This window comes from Ostrinia furnacalis, unplaced genomic scaffold, assembly GCF_004193835.3.
Source record: "Ostrinia furnacalis isolate ACB-3 unplaced genomic scaffold, ASM419383v2 OfSCF2702, whole genome shotgun sequence".
Taxonomy (NCBI): Eukaryota; Metazoa; Arthropoda; class Insecta; order Lepidoptera; family Crambidae; genus Ostrinia; species Ostrinia furnacalis.
The window spans coordinates 200,464-218,091 of NW_021132941.1; the positions used below are offsets into that span (position 1 = coordinate 200,464).

At 39.1% G+C, this 17,628-nt stretch overlaps 1 protein-coding gene across 1 annotated transcript in view; it reads left to right on the plus strand.

Annotated features, from left to right (window-relative positions):
- The window catches only part of Gbeta13F (guanine nucleotide-binding protein subunit beta-1), a 54,724-nt gene that overhangs the window by 14,798 nt on the left and 22,298 nt on the right, over nt 1–17,628 (plus strand). Inside the window, exons 2-3 of the mRNA XM_028309327.1 lie at nt 7,234–7,382; nt 8,226–8,371. Coding sequence (XP_028165128.1) covers nt 7,326–7,382; nt 8,226–8,371 — 203 coding nt within the window. The 5' untranslated portion in view covers nt 7,234–7,325. The remainder of the gene's footprint in view (nt 1–7,233; nt 7,383–8,225; nt 8,372–17,628) is intronic.

Consider the following 17,628-nt stretch of genomic DNA (forward strand, 5'->3'; position numbering starts at 1 on the left):
GTTCTATTTGGATGATACAGTTCATCTAAAAAATAAGGACCTTTTTGGTCCTCACCTTTTCAAATATGAGTAGTTTTTGAATCGGCATATAACTTACTTAATTNTCTTAATTTTACCAAGGATTCTGTTACTGAAAATCCAACTGATCAATCCACTTGAGCATTCTCAGGATACAAGGCTTAAGAAACTTGATGTAGATGTCTTCTGCTATCAAAACTAACAAGGTAATTCAAGGTAAAACTTGAACCCACTGCATAAAAAAGTCATGACCGCTAATAAACTATGATGCCAGCTATTACGCGTAATGGGCGAAACGAACTGTGCCAGCTGGATTTTCAAGGTTCTGGCATTTCTGTGGATCTTTATTTTGATGGGGAAGAGTATACCAAGCTTATATCCTGCGTCATATCATAGTTATTAACCCTCATGCGGCAAGCGGTATCTTTCGGATCTACGAAACAAGATTTCCCTGGAATTTATATTTCAAGGTTTTACATTTTGTCATTTATTTATTGTAGTTGAACGGGTACAATGATAACATTTCAAATCGGAGAGATCATTTACATCACTAGATTTGACAATCCTTCGTTGATGTTAGCAGGCCGTATTTGTTTATACTGAAGGGTATGGTGCCTTCTATTATTGTCCGTTGTGTATTAATCTTTCTTACACGTTTATTTTATAACTTTTGTCAACTTCCCCGTTGCATTGGAAAGATCTTAACCTTCGAAGTTCTTCAATCATGTTCTGATTAATTTCGTTGCGGGTCCAATGACAATTTCCCCCGGGAATAACTTAGCCTTGGTGGGGTGCTTTGGAGGTCGAACTTCTTTCCTGGATATACAGGAGTTGCCCTGTTTAGATTGTGTTAAAAGTTACTGCGATTCGCGCTAGTATTGTGATATCATGTTTTAGTGTGCTTATTTGTTTATCTACAAGTATTGGAGTGACAATCACACCTATTCGTTCACCTGTTTTGACTAGTTTTGCTTGAAGATATTATCAAGCTGTCTCCCCGACCTTTGACTTAACGACGCTTAAAATCTGTCGTATGGCGCTTTAAAATGACTCGAAGACTTGCTTCTGACCTTAAATTATCTGATGTTTCGTAGATATGATCTGAGATGAAGCGCACTTGTCTAGAAAATGCCTACTTAAACTTTGTCAGCTCCAAATTGGAGTGGTCTAGAAGTGTAGCATGATTCTAAAATATCTTACTTCGTTTCTTACTATTTTTATCGTTACAGAGAGAAGTAAATACAGTTTCCTTAACGTTACCTTATTAAGAGAAGATTTGTTACTATGCTCTATTACATACAGATTACATAAATGTGTCGATTTATCTTAGAATGAATACTTTTCAACTAATTTAATTTCGTTTCTACACAAGTTAAACTAAAACAGACATGTCATGTAAAAATTGCAAAATTCCTTCTTAATCCTTGAACGATAAGTATTGCAGGATTTGCAGGAGTCCTTAAAAGAGATTAGTACCTTCAATTTAGCGGCTTAATCATCATTATCAGGCTGTCAGGGAAACAGTGTGGAGGCCATTGTCTCCGTAGTAATTGTCCAGTTGCGTCATATTCGAGGGTTGCCAACTTTTGCACTGGGCAGTATATGCTACAAAACAGAACCTTAGTGTCATGAAGTTGACCAATATGCAACGTTTGCGTTTAGACACAGCTGCCTCAAACATAAAGACGATTTTGACTGAATCTCTGTTGTTTAAATAAATACTAGAGTTAACGTGCACCCGGGTCTACGTATCGTAGTAAAAATATTTGTGTGTACCACGCGTGGTGTCGACACTGCGCTTCGGATCCCGGCCGCATAAACAACTCTGCTTACGCAAGATGATCACGGCAGATTTAGATTAAGTACTGCCCTGACGTAAGTGGCAGAACAATTGACTTTTGCGTGCATCTTCCTTGGAGTAGGAAGCTTTTGGGGCGATGCTCTTGGCAGTTAACTGCAGTTGCGGATTTTGTTCAACTCTTAAATAATTTTAAAATTATAAATAACTTGAAAAAATCGAACTGCCTTAGGCGGGATTGAACCCACGACCTTTCGCTTGCCGGGCGATTTGCTCTTCCAACTGAGCTACTTAGACACTGGATGAACCCGTCGAAATGCCGAAATATTCAAGGGTAATACGCTGTTACGGCCAGAATTACTCTTAAGTATCCAATAGTAAGGTCTTTATTACTAAGCAGGCTCTGCATAGTCAGCATCTTATGGCCCAGTCTCTTGTCCAGGATCGGGATTCAGGAAGCTTCTATTATTAGTTGAGTGCATCACCACGAAGCTAATCCCTACTAATTTTTAATTTTCGTCTGCATCTCTAATCATCATCATCATCATATCAGCCACAAGACGTCCACTGCTGAACATAGGCCTCCCCCAATGACTTCCACATCGCACGGTTGGAAGCGGCCTGCATCCAGCGCCTTCCTGCTACCTTTATTAGGTCGTCGGTCCACCTTGTGGGTGGACGTCCCACTATTAATATTCCATTACCCTAGATAGAATCGTACATCTATGTTGATTGACTGAAGCTCTCTCGGTCCAGATGCCTATTCAGTATTTACTCGTGGCTTGGAGTTGTACGAGTTGGGAAACAGATGGGCTGGGAATTCCTATCCTTGGCTGTGGCCATCGTAAAATAATAATATGTGATGTGTACCGAGAAATAAGTCTATTTTCATCCATTTCATTGTGGAAAACTTCTTGTTACTGTTTGTTGCTTAGAGAAGAGAGAGAGAAGTCATCTCGTGCTAAATTATCATCATCATCATCATCATCATCATCATCTCAGCCATAGGACGTCTACTGCTGAACATAGGACTCCCTCAATGCTTTCTATGTTACCCGGTTGGTAGCTAAATTATAATAAGCTTTAATTTTCTCAAATCCGATAAATTAGTTCCTCCTTAGACTGTGGCGACGGAACGTCTGCTGATTTTGCTGAGTCATTCTTACTCATCGATTCCATCAAATTCACCGAATTAGTAGCCATTTATCGTTAACCTTTTTCGCGTTGCAGTTTGTCCGCTCCAGAAATAGCGTGACCAATGATAATTAAAATTTAATTACATCTACCATGAGTATCCACTCGCGAACCGACGTAATTCCGCGGAAATCCCCAAGTATAGGAATAATGGTCAATCAATAACTGATGGGCGTGTGGTCAAGAGTGAACTGCTCATAAGTGTATCCAAGCTAGCGCTGTACAGGCGGTGTCTTCCTGACAAATATCTATATTTTTGGGTTTGAAGAAGAAGACAACATCTGCTATAATAAACAATCTTAAAATGAATCATTATTTGTTTGTATAGTTTGTTGATTTTGGCATTCATCTCTCTTATTTTGATTGACTTGTCAATATTAATAATACATAAATAAATGGTTTAATAGACAAATGTTTATTAACCTCATAGGAACTCAACTTGGTTACAAAGTTGTGAATGTTTTATCTATTAGGTACAGACGACAGCACATCAAATTAACTAAATACTATGGTATCTATGTAGTGATTAATAAGTGCTATATTGCAGAAATACGTACTGTCTGATATGCTGACTGTACGTTAAATAAAATATGATAATTTGAACATGTTACATGAGTTTGAGCAAATACTTTCTCTTCACGTGCTGTAGCCTGTAATAGATTGAGCGAAAAGTTGCGTGACACATGTTCACTGATAACAAATGATAAAAACCATATCTGAATAAGAATGTATCGTAGACATCCAAGGCATGCGCGGACGAGACAAGCTAAACACTTAACTTGTTATGTACTTACTTGATTTTGTGATATTTTGTATTAGTCTGGGTGTGTTCGTTTTCAGCCAAATGATGTCCACTGCTGGACAAAGGCCTCCCCTAAGGATTTCCACAACAATCGGATCTTGCGCTGCCCGTTCTTCCCGCGTTATGGGACAGCAAAAGGCTTATCAATTTCAGTTAGTTACGTATGTTTGTTTACGTTAAAGAAGTTTCTAATATTTTCATTTCAAGACTTCTAGATTAAATCAGTCATCACAAAATTAATCACTATGATACACTTTCTGAAACGCATTTAAAACATCAGTAGTTTGAAAAGTTATAGGTTTCCATTAAACTTGAGTCTTAGTGTAGTTTTTTTTTACATGAGTTCGAGGTTCAATTTGTCTTCTCTATGCCAAAATTCGACAATATTAAATTATGTTCAGTGGTTTAGGCGTAACACCGACACGTGACACAAGGCGGAAAAGATACAAATATCGCTGTGACTAATTATATTACCTAACTACAAAAGCAACGCTTAACAAAAATCACATAATACGCAGTGGTACCCAATTCAATGGATTTTCTTTAAGTCGCATTCAGCCTCAAATGAATCATTACCACGTAGTTTTCCCTGTTTAAATGACACCACTTGAACTTATGGCAGAGAATAACAACAATCCTATAGAATAGATAATTCAAATTTCAAACTTAAAATTCTTGGTTGGGTTTTTATTGGCGGTAGATCCTGGCTACACAGGAGTTGCAGCGGGTGGGAACAAGAGGGGAATAGTCCTGTATAGGATAGTGATAATGTGGGCAGTACAGAACTGGTCGTTATGGAAATCTTTAAGGTAATATACCCCACTAGTGAAAGGTTACCCGTCCGTCATCCGTGAGACACTTAACTGCGCGTTCCAAATGCCATCTGGGACAATTATGTGTCTATGAATTAATTAAAACATGGTGGACTTTGCTAATGTCACATTTCTGTTGGAAAATCGCACCTATTTACAAGTACACAAGATGCCACAGTGCCTAGCTTGACGTCTCGCAGATTTCTCGAACGCCATCACTTTTGACTCAACCTACTGAAATTGCTTTGTATTCGTAGCGACTGGAAAATATGTAAAACCATTCATAGGCAAATAATATGTACTAACGAGTAAACGAAGTGTTTCTGCTTGAAAGATTTACAAGCGTTTCACAGAAGACATAAAATACTATAGTTATGTCAGTGGTGTGCCAAGACTTCGCAAGTATTGTAATTTTACTGCTCCAACAAAAACCTGATCGTATTGAGTCTATAGCTAGTTACAGCTTTCCAAAAATATCATGGTACCTGAAACACTTAGGTGATAAGAAATAAAATTCTCAGAACCCTATGGCATGATCATCCCAATCTCCCGTTTATTTTTAAAGTTTTCCTTGTTTGCAACCTCCATTCCCAGAAAAACGCCATTACTTTAGTTTGAGGCAATCGGTCTGTTTATCGTGGCTACACAGGTGTTTCAGCAGTAGGTATTATTGGTAGGAAGCCTCATTTAAATAAAAACATGTCGCGTTATTCTCTCTTCACAGCTCAATCAATTGGATGCGCCAGCGCACAGTTAACTATATTAAGGCTTGGTATTTCTGCTAAAGTAGGTATTTCGCGCTGTCAAAATCTGCGCGCGCAATACTTCGCCGAAGACAGCGCGCCAAAGAGCTCTCGCGGCTACACAGTATAGAAATACGCAGTTGGTTAGGTTAGGTTGACTTCCTTCCGTTCAAGCGTCACACTCACAGCACTTTCTAATACAAATCATATCCAAGTGATACAAATTAAAACAACTTTCAAAATTTTTGGGAATATATTTTAGAATCGAATAAATATAGAATATATCTGCCAAAGTAAACACGGTTCAAAGAGGCGTGGCGTCACCCGACTTTCCGGAAGTTCCGCGCTAAAAGAATTTCAAGATTACGTCACCCGACCTATCGGTAGATCCTCGGGAGCTTGAGCGATTGGAAAAACATTTTATGATCAGTTACTCGTAGTAGCGATTATTTAGAGCTTGGATAATAAATTATAGTTGTTGCAATTCACAAAGCTTTGCATGTGGTTAATAACATTAATCAGTAAACGCATCAATTTTGTTCAGTCTTTTTGTTTATTAATAAATAAAAATATCATACTAAAATTGCATACATATTTGTTTGTATTGGTCTGGGTGTTTTCTTTCCATAATTTATGTATAACGTATGTACGGGGCTCTGTATCGAAAATCACTATGAGCAATAAGCATCACACACGGTTACCTGGAGTGCATTACCGCAGCAAAANGAAAACCTCATTTTCGCCATTTTCTCTGCTACCCGGCCTTAAGATGTTATCTTTATAATATAATTATCCATATAAAGTGAAGTGATAGATCACGCTTATTTAGTCATGCTGACTCGGGTTACGGTCACTTTGATTCTGACCCAGTAAAATGTTTTTGTCCATGAGTCATGCTCTACCTCATCATGTTGCTACTTTATTTCTTATTTGTACGTTTTAAAGTAATGAGTATGACTGTCATTCTAATTGATTGCAATTAAAGGCGATTGATCGAGTCTGATGATGCGTAAAAAAATATGTTTGTAGCATCATCATCATTCTTTTTTCGACGTTTGTTTACTAGGTAATTAATCTTAACTGATGAGGGTTTAATAAAGCGATAAGTACTGATCCAATGGCTCCTCTCAACCATTCATTAAGTTGAATCATACCAAATCGTATAATGTTCATACTCTGACAAAACAGTTTGTAGTGTGCGGGGACTCTTACCCTTTGACCTGATATAGACACAGGATAATCGCGCGGTTGCTGGGTAGTTCTCGTATATTTGCATCAATAACCGCATTTTTTAACCAGCTGGGATACTCTGAAAAATATTGTCCGAAGTTTGTAATGTTGCCATCCCTCTTACGCAAAGCAAGATGTCTGCATGAGCGACGGTGACCTGAAACTACGTTAACAGCGTTTCTGAGAGTAGTCCTGTCGGAGTACTTGACTCCTAAACTCCTATGTCCCCTAGATGGGGCAGAGGGCGTCCACAACAGTCCTCCATCGCGTTCGGTCTTGAGATTCGCGTTTGATCTCGCTCCAAGTCTTGCCGACTGTCTTCGCCTCGTCTGCTACTGAGCACCGCCAGTTTGCTTGGGGCGACCACGTCGGAGTAGCCCCCTAAGGCGGTTATCACACTGCGCCACGCTCCGCCGCGGAGCGCGTGATTTCATATAAAAAAACCCGCGCGCGGACGCGTTGTCAGTGTGAATTGCCGCGCGTGTTTTCTATACAAACTGAGGTACTTTCATACAATGATTAATCTGTCGTTCCGCGCTCCGCGGCCGAGCGCGGCGCAGTGTGATAACCGCCTAAATTCTTGTATTTATTTTGTCCTTAATTACCATTCTAATCATGGTAACTCCTTGTCCACAGGTCGGTGCGTGGCGTAGGAAGCGGACGCGGCGCGAGGCGGTCCACATCAGGCGTTTAGCTCCTCACCGGGTGTAGTGGTTCCACAGGGCACCATGAATGAACTGGACAGCCTGCGCCAAGAGGCGGAGACCCTCAAGAATGCCATACGAGTGAGTAGAACAGCTTTTAGATGTTTGTGACTTTCAGCTAATTCACTGCCGCCGCCCGTCGGACAATCGTGACAGCAATATAATTACGCGTGAGCGATAAGGATGGGTAGCTTGGGGTCATTGGACGAAATTCTATCTGCTCGGCGACCGGACTTTAGTATCTTGGAGGATAGCAGTTCCTGCGGGTTAGCATTTCAGCCAGAAGATGATCACTGCTGGACAAAGGTCTCCCCCAAGTAATTCTGCGACGACCGGTCCTGCGCTGCCTGCATTCAGGTACTTCCCGCGACCTTCATCAGATCGTTGGTCCACCTAAGCAGCAGTTTCTTAGCAGGCGAACGCACGAAAGCGAAGCACTAAATTCTTTATCGCACGAAGCGTGTAGTTAGAAGCTTGAGTGTGGGCACCATCAACTCCATTTCTGACCAGGCTGGTCAGAGAGGTCTGATGTTCGCATATTATCCTTAGTCGTATCTTACGACATTCACGGTAAGAGAATGGTCCTATCCTACTTTGCCGGAACCACACGACTATAATCGTCAGTTATTAACAAGTAAAGCCTGGTCCGTGAGCACGTAGAATTTTGTCCAATGACCCCAAGCTACCCATCTTTATCGCTCGCGCGTAATTATGTTGCTGTCGCGCTCGCACACTCACTGCGGGCGCCCGTCGCACAGTCGCGACAGCAATATAATTACGCGCGAGTAATAAGGATGGGTAGCTTGGGGTCATTGGACAAAATTCTACGTGCTCACGGACCAGGCTTTAACAGGCATAACCTAGTTTGGAATCCTCTGCAATGTAACAGTGTTTCTTTTCCCCTAAAGCAACTCCTTGTTGCAGGACGCCCGCAAGGCGGCGTGCGATACGTCGCTCGCGCAGGCCACGGCCAACCTGGAGCCAATCGGCCGCATCCAGATGCGCACGCGGCGCACGCTGCGCGGACACCTCGCCAAGATCTATGCCATGCACTGGGGATCTGACTCCAGGTAGGAACAAAGCTGTATTTTACTTGATAACGTTTACGTTGGATATGATATAGGGACCTCATCCAGATGCGCACGCTGCGCGGACACCTCGCCAAGATCTATGCCATGCACTGGGGATCTGACTCCAGGTAGGATCGCAGCTGTATTCACTTGCTCTTGGTCATTAGATATAATCTAGGATGGACTGGATGGAGCGAAGCGGTCAGAATGAATTTGGAAACATTGTTCGTTCGTTCGCTTCAGCCAAATGACGTCCACTACTGGACATAGGCTTCCCCCAAAGATTTTCACAACGAGCGGTCCTGCGCCGCTCGCATCCAGGCACCTCCCGCGACCTTCACCAGATCGTCGGTCCACCTAGTGGGGAGCCTGCAGTAGTGTGGAAACACAAATACCGGCAGGGAATTCGGAAATTTTGGTTGAACCCAAAACTTTTTCTATGGAACAGCTGCAGACGCTACCTCATCAGACCTTATTAAATTCAAATACATTAAAACAGGAGACTGAGCTAGTCTTGAAACTGGAATAACACCTATGCTATTAAGTCATCTTGTGTACTATTTTTAGGAACTTGCCCCTTAATTGCATGCATAACTTAGAAAAACATTATAGGTACAGTATTTAAAAATACTAGAAAGCCAACAAACAAGCATTGTATATCGTGTATCGTAACGCGGAAGTTGTAAAGAAAAATATTGTTTATTGTCATAAAATTACTAAGTTCCGTTTCCCCTGACAGTTATGTTGTCTAGCACCACGCTGGAATATTAAATTTATTGTCAGATTATATTACTATTATGTCATCAAGGAAATTACGTCAAGTGTACAATACAGTGCAAACTCTTTATAACGTCACTCGATTTAACATCAAACTCGATAAAGCGTCGAAATTTCTTTACTTTGGTTGGTTTTACCTTGTTTTCTATCCGCTCTACAGTGTCTCCATTTAACTTCGACTCTATAACGAAAAATGCTCGATAAATTAATAAATTAGTACATAACTAATATTATAAATTGATTGTCTTCCAGTGTATGTCTTGTTGGTTGTCCTATTAAATAAATAAAAAATAAAAAAATAAATGCGAAAGTTTGGATGTCTGGATGTCAGGATGTTTGTTACTCTTTCACGCAAAAACTACTGAACGGATTTTGATTAAACTTTACAGTACTATTGTTTATAACCTAGAATGACATAAGTATAGGCTATAATTTATGACGATCTGTGACAGACTAAATTTCACGCGGGTGAAGCCGCGGGCAAAAGCTAGTTAGTACATAATAAAGTTAACATTGTATTTTGCTGTCAGAAACGATGACACCTAGATTTCAGAACTATTCTTCCATCAGGCATCAATTCTAAAACAGTGAACACTAAGTTTAGCACCATTTGAGACTAACCTAGTTATTAAAAGCCTTTCAGTGTAACTCAGATCAGTCTAGTTCTAAATCAGGCAGTCTGAGGCCTCGATATTTGTAACTTACGACCTTTTTAATTATTGGGACTTTATTTTAGACTCTACGTCCTTGAGATATCTGGATGTGAAGCCGAAAACAAAACTTTTGAAAGGAATCAAAAAGAATCAAAAAAAGTCTTTTGGATGTCACTAAAATTCACTTTAGTCTTCGCCAGTAACCAGTCTAGGAAAGAAATAAGATTTACTTATTTGGGAAACAATTATTTTAAAACTTACATAATAATTAACAATTAAAATGTGGCACTAAAGACAGGCAAGTTTCTTTCTTTCAAGCGAAGCCTGAGATAATTTTATTGGTGTATTGGAAAGATTTTCAAACTCTATTGTCTTATATTACTACACATTAGCACTTGGCACAATGTAGTTATATTGCACCGAATATTGGTGCAACATCAATATTAATTTATGAAAATGTCCGCTGTCACAATGGGGCGTCGCGATTGAGTCGTTGCAATGTGCCGAATGAAATATTAATTGATGCTACCAATTTTATTTGTCTGTGGGTCTTGGCGTGACGGAACGGGTCGTCTTATTATTCGTAAAATCGCAAAATCGTACCTATTACGACTAAATAAGACGCCACAGTGTTTACGTTGACGTGCCGTCGTCTGTACTAAAAAATCTTAATTCTATCCTTGAAAAGTGAGTTACTTGTAAATTGGCTGTAAAATTAGATAATTAGAAGATTTATAATCAATAACTGGTCAGTCAATTAAGTTCGCGACCAATATCATAGCCCCCATTGCCATACAAAATCTATGAGAGTCGCGTTTTGACAGCTAAAAGGGATATCAATCGAATAGGGTGTCCAGTGGACTGTCCACTACCCTATCAATCTATGTTTTGTAAGGTACAACCNTAAGTAATTGATCAACAAGTAACTTTTTTTCTAATACACACGACTATAATCGACAGTTATTAACAAGTAAAGCCTGGTCCGTGAGCACGTAAAATTTTGTTCAATGACCCCAAGCTACCCATCCTTATCGCTCGCGCGTAATTATGTTGCTGTCGCGCTCGCACACTCACTGCGGGCGCCCGTCGCACAGTCGCGACAGCAATATAATTACGCGCGAGTAAGAAGGATGGGTAACTTGGGGTCATTGGACAAAATTCTACGTGCTCACGGACCAGGCTTTAACAGGCATAACCTAGTTTGGAACCCTCTGCAATGTAACAGTGTTTCTTTTTCTCTAAAAGCACCTCCTTGTTGCAGGACGCCCGCAAGGCGGCGTGCGATACGTCGCTCGCGCAGGCCACGGCCAACCTGGAGCCAATCGGCCGCATCCAGATGCGCACGCGGCGCACGCTGCGCGGTCACCTCGCCAAGATCTATGCCATGCACTGGGGATCTGACTCCAGGTAGGATTTATTTTATTTTAGGATAACCAACAAGATGTACAGGAAGACCTTCGTTATTTCATAAAAGCTGAATGTTTGTCAGCGCAAGATCACCCTTCGTGATGGTCCATCGTTCTTCCCTGTGTTGGGAGCGTGCGCTGACAAACGGCTTTTATAAAATAACGAAGGTCACGGGCTCTTGCTCTATACGTACACTGTTCTACATTATCATAAGAAAGAATGCATGTTTTCCTAATGATTGTCAGCATGTCTTCACTTGCTCTTGAGGTGATAACTTTTTCATTAGATAGGATCGAGGATGGAACGAATTTGCCAAACAGAATATGATAGGTACGGGCAAAGTTAGTTATTGGATGGTGTTTCGTNACTTAATTTTATCTAGGATTCTGTTACTGAAAGTCCAATAAGACACATAAGGCATCTAAAGCTTTGTATCCACTTGAGCATTCTCAGGATACAAGGCTTAAGAAACTTGATGTAGTGTCTTCTGCTATCAAAACTAACAAGGTAATTCAAGGTAAAACTTGAACCCACTGCATAAAAAAGTCATGACCGCTAATAAACTATGATGCCAGCTATTACGCGTAATGGGCGAAGCGAACTGTGCCAGCTGGATTTTCAAGGTTCTGGCATTTCTGTGGACCTTTATTTTGATGGGGAAGAATACCTAGCTTATCCTGCGTCATATCATAGTTATTAACCCTCATGCGGCAAGCGGTATCTTTCGCATCTCAAAAACAAGATTTCCCTACAATTCATGTTTCAAGAAGGCTTTACATTTTGTCATTTATTGTAGTTGAACGGGTACAATGATAACATTTCAAATCGGAGAGATCATTTACATCACTAGATTGAGATTTGAGATATTGACAATCCTTCGTTGATGTCAGCAGGTCGTATTTGTTTATATACTGAAGAATATGGTGCCTTCTATTATTGTCCGTTGTGTATTATATTTCTTACACGTTTATTTTATAACTTTTGACAACTTTCCCGTTGCATTGGAGGGACCTTCGAAGTTCTTCAATCATGTTCTGATTAATTTCGTTGCGGGTCCAATGACAATTTCCCTCGGGAATAACTTAGCCTTGGTGGGGTGCTTTGGAGGTCAAACTTCTTTCCTGGATATACAGGAGTTTCCCTTTTTGGATTGTGTTCAAAGTAACTGCGATTCGCGCTAGTATTGTGATATCATGTTTAGTGTGCTTATTTGTTTATCTTCAAGTATTGAAGTGACAATCACACCTATTCGTTCCCCTGTTTTGACTAGTTTTCTTGGAGATATTATCAAGCTGTCTCCCCGACCTTTGACTTAACGACGCTTAAAATCTGTCGTATGGCGCTTTAAAATGACCCGAAGACTTGCTTCTGACCTTAAATTATCTGATATTTCGTAGATATGATCTGAGATGAAGCGCACTTGTCTATAAAATGCCTACTTAAGCTTTGTCAGCTCCAAGATTGGAGTGGTCTAGGAGTGTAGCATGATTCTAAAATAACTTACTTCGTTTCGTATTATTTTTATCGTTACAGAGAAGTAAATACACAGTTTCCTTAACGTTACCTTATTAAGATAAGATTTGATATTATGCTCTTTTACACAGATTACATGAATATGTCGATTTATCTTAGAATGAAAATGAACACTTTTCAACTAATGTAATTTCGTTTCTACACAAGTTAAACTAAAACAGACATGTCATGTAAAAATTGCAAAATTCCTTTTTAATCCTTAAACGATAAGTATTGCAGGAGTTAAAAGAGATCCGTACCTACCATGATTATCAGGCTGTCAGGGAAACAGTGTGGAGGCCATTGTCTCCGTAGTAATTGTCCAGTTGCGTCATAGTCGAGGGTTGCCAACTTTTGCACTGGGCAGTATATGCTACAAAACAGAACCTTAGTGTTATGAAGTAATAATAAATCTTTGGACAATTTCACACAGCGCCAGCTAGCCCCAAAGTAAGCAACTTAATGCTTGTGTTATGGGTGCTAGCTTAACGGATATACTACTTATATACTGTTTTGTTTTTTTGAAATACATACATATTATACATAGAAAACACCCAGTAGTCCAGTCAATAAAGCATTATAGATGGAAATCCGTGGAACACAATTTTTGACTTCGGGACTTTATTTAGACTAGTTAGGAGGTGAACATAGTAAAAGTCCCCGCCCTTAGCCCTTGGGCCGCCGGAGAGAGGGGGGTTTAATTAAAGGTACCACTTTTCGGTTTTTCGCTTAATCCTCGGAAACTATGCGTCCTAGTGACATAACTACTATGAACCAAAAAAAGCTTATTCAATTTGCTACAGGTGAGATAGTCAAGTTTTTCTATATCTTGTATAGTTTTCACGTCATCTGCTCTAGAAGGTCTGTATTATTGGAAATTTTATTTTTGTCTTACATGTTCCCATCAGGAGAAAATCGACTAAATCAACATTGAGCTAATATTCTAGACATGCGGGAGCATGTTAAGCCTAGTTCCAGGGAGGGGACTGCACCGTGCGTATATTTAGACGAACCACTTGGAGCCACTTTTGACTCCTCATCACTCAAAATGTACTGTGCATTAACACTTAAAATTTGGCTCATGTGTTGAGACTTGCAAGATAAACATCATATTCAAATTTCATAAACATACCTCAAACGGTTCTTTAGGAATTAAAGTCCAAAAATCTACATGGCTGACCTATAAGNCGCGCAAGATTTGTAAGAAATTGCAACAAAATATTGCGCTATTTTTTTATTGCGCTGATTCTGCTCCATACTGATGTTTGGAGCCTATAATGGGTGGTATTGTTTGTTTACACATACAATGTCACTATTTTGTTGCAATTTCTTACAAAACTTGCGCGCAAAAAGCAAATCTAGTATGAAAATCATCAAACTTCTAATGCTCGTAACTCAGTTCAGACTGAGTTTAGAGGAATACATGTCATAGTAAGTTCGGTTTATTACACTATTTTGTAATTAAAAAACAAGGTTTGGCGAAAAAAAAAGACGCCACTTTCCATACAAAATCTGGCATTGCCATTTATTGCAAAATATCACCTATCACAATGCTATAGCGTTGAACTTGGTATGCTGTCTGTACCATAATGGCGGTACGGTGCCGCGCCCGGTTCGCGCATGCGCAGTGCAGACCGCCGGTCCCAGGACTCGTGTGTTACGAGTTACGATTACGAAATGTCACGTCTGCAGTCTGCCCAATCGAATTTATGAGGCTGAGTTGCTACATCTTACTTTAACCGTAACTATAACCTTAACCGGTGTTTTTGTATGGAGTTTGACAGTCTTGATGTTTTTTAAAATTGAAGTAAGATGATGCAACTCATCCTTAAAGTACTTATTTAGAATCATGCCAATATTATGAAATAGTGGCTTCAGTTATGAAATTCAGTTTATCACAGAAATATCGACTTACTTGATACTTAGTTGCAAATTTACCAATTAACTCAATATTGTTATGAATTTCAGCCTATATAGCCTAAGTTATTTTGATGTTATAAACAATAATAAATGAAAAATATCATCAAAATCCGTTCGATAGTTTTTGCGCGAAAAAGTAACACATCAAACTTTCACATTAAAGTTAGTACATTACTAGGACTGTCGACACAGTCATTAATAACAAGTAACGCATATCTACTTTTTATTTCATCTACTAGCTTTCCGCCCGCGGCTTCGCCTGCGTGGAATTTTGTCTGTCACAGAAAAACTTTATCGCGCGCGTCCCTGTTTCAAAAACCGGGATAAAAACTATCCTATGTTCTTTCCCGGGACTCAAACTATCTCTATGCCAAATTTCATCAAAATCGGTTGCGAGGTTTAAGCGGGAAAGCGTAACAGACAGACAGACAGACAGAGTTACTTTCGCATTTATAATATTAGTTGGGATTTATAATTAAACTATGTGTGTGGTATCACACGCGAGTATACATATAAACACGGAAAAGTAATGTACAGTCGCGTTAAAAAACATTAATTGTTATTACTCTTTATTTCTTGAGTCATAAATATAGAAATTCTAAAACCTTTACGATGACGACTGTACGGCTTTCCCCTCATAAATATTCATACGATGAAAAATTGTAAGTGTAGAGTGGTGCAATACTTGGAATTCTGTACATTGAGTAACTTTAGAATAATTGTTCATGATGGATTTATAAGAAGGTTTATTTATAACCTGAAATGAATTAAGGAGTCTATTCTAATTTCTACTACTTACTGTCCTCCGAATGAAAATTATTTGATCCGTGGAAAATGCACGCGAATACGGACATTTCCCATTTTCCATTTGTATCCCCGTTTAAAGTAAGTGGTTCAAACAGTCCATGATATTATCAGCGGTCCCTTGACGTACGATGATATAATTTAGTTGCATTTTATTTATTTGCTTGTTACATTTTGTCAAAATCCAGCGTCATAATTTGAGGTATTCCTTGAAGCGCACCCATTTTGAAAGTTTGAATGATTTCGTTAGCGTACTTTTCGCTCCAATTTACCTATTACCAAAATGCTCCAAATACCAAAAAGGTTAATGATAGGGTGAGTTTACCTCAATACTACATCTGGGAACCGAATGCAGTAAATACAACTCTGACAGTTGCCTCTATCTACCAATGGCAGTTTTAAAGCGACTGTTCGGAAGCAAACGCAACAACGTAAACAAGTTCGCATTTCCGAGGAAACGACGTTACTGAGAAAAACAATAATTGGTGCAGTGCAATGATTTTCCCAGATCAAATTCCCGGGCTGCGCCTCGAATAATAAAACTGCACTGGATATACGGCGCGTGCGCCCTTTCCGAGAAATTATCGGAGTAACGATTTTTATGATTCGGTACGATGCAACGTGGATGTTTTTGATATCACATGTAGGTATCTAGATTGTTTCGATAATAGTTGAGAAGTTAGTTGTCTTCATTAGCCTAGGCGCAGACCACCGACTTTTAGTTGGCCGATAGTTGGGTCGGGCTGTTGATCAGTATGGAGATGTATGAAAGTGCTCACATTACACCGATTTGATATCGGCCGATTCTTCATACAAATTAGAATCGGACCCAACTATCGGCCAAATAAAGTTGGTGGTCTGCGCCTAGGCTTAAACGATCCTTCTATGGACAAATTTGTCTAAAAGCAGTTCATTTTATTTCACAAAATAAGTTAAATTTTATAAAAAAAAATAAAACCGACTCCAAAAAACCTACACTAAAAAGCAGAATAATAATTACTAATTACCTACTTATTTATTAGGACGAATTATTAATATTTATGTAGGTATACCATGATTGATACTTCTGGAGTCGGTGCCAAGATTATGAAACATGTAAAGTTTGCCTGCACCGACTCCAAAAGTATCAATCATGGTATACCTACATAAATATTAATAATTCGTCCTAATAAATAAGTAGGTAATTAGTAATTATTATTCTGCTTTTTAGTGTAGGTTTTTTGGAGTCGGTTTTATTTTTTTTTATAAAATTTAACTTATTTCTTGCTTTTTAGTTGACTAATTATTACCTTGATGTTACCACTGAAGGTAGGCAGTACATTGAGACCATATTCTTAATGTATATTATAAAAAAGTTCATCCCCAATTTTCCACCCTTGGGGGTGAAAATTTTCTTCAAATTCGCATGAAACCACCCTTTTGATAATACCTATTCAACAAAAAAATAATCGTTCAAATTGGTTCATAATCGGCGGAGATATTGCGTATAAAAAAGTTCATCCCCAATTTTCCACACTTGGGGGTGAAATATTTTCTTCAAATTCGCATGAAACCACCCTTTTGATAATACCTATTCAACAAAATAGTAATCGTTCTAATTGGTTTATAATCGGCGGAGATATTGCGTATAAAAAAGTTCATCCCCAATTTTCCACCCTTGGGGGTTGTTTTTTTTATTATTAAATTTAAATGGGAACACCCTTGAGATATTACCTATACGCTGAAAAAAGATTTGTTCAAATCGGTTCATAATTGGCGGAGCTATCGCGTAACAAACATAGAAAAAAAAAAAAAAAAAAACATACGGGTCGAATTGAGAACCTCCTCCTTTTTTTGAAGTCGGTTGAAAACCCAATTAGATTGCTATTAATTTAAGATTATAGTTTTCCTACTTCGAAACCAAAAATATTTGCAAGGATTGGTGAACTAGTGACCGTCGCGTCCGTCGTTCTATCTATAAATCTATACTAAACGATGGGCATAGCTCCTAAAATGACATATTATCTAATTTTTAGGTGCACTGAAAAGGCAAAACCTTTGTAAGTTCTAAACATTATTTTATCCTTTCTACATAGTTTTTCTTATACCAAATCCTTGACATTACAACCGACTTCCGAATGGCCGACCCAAATATGTTAATCGTGTACCCGCGGGTAGGCCTGATAGGCTTCTGAGATACCACTG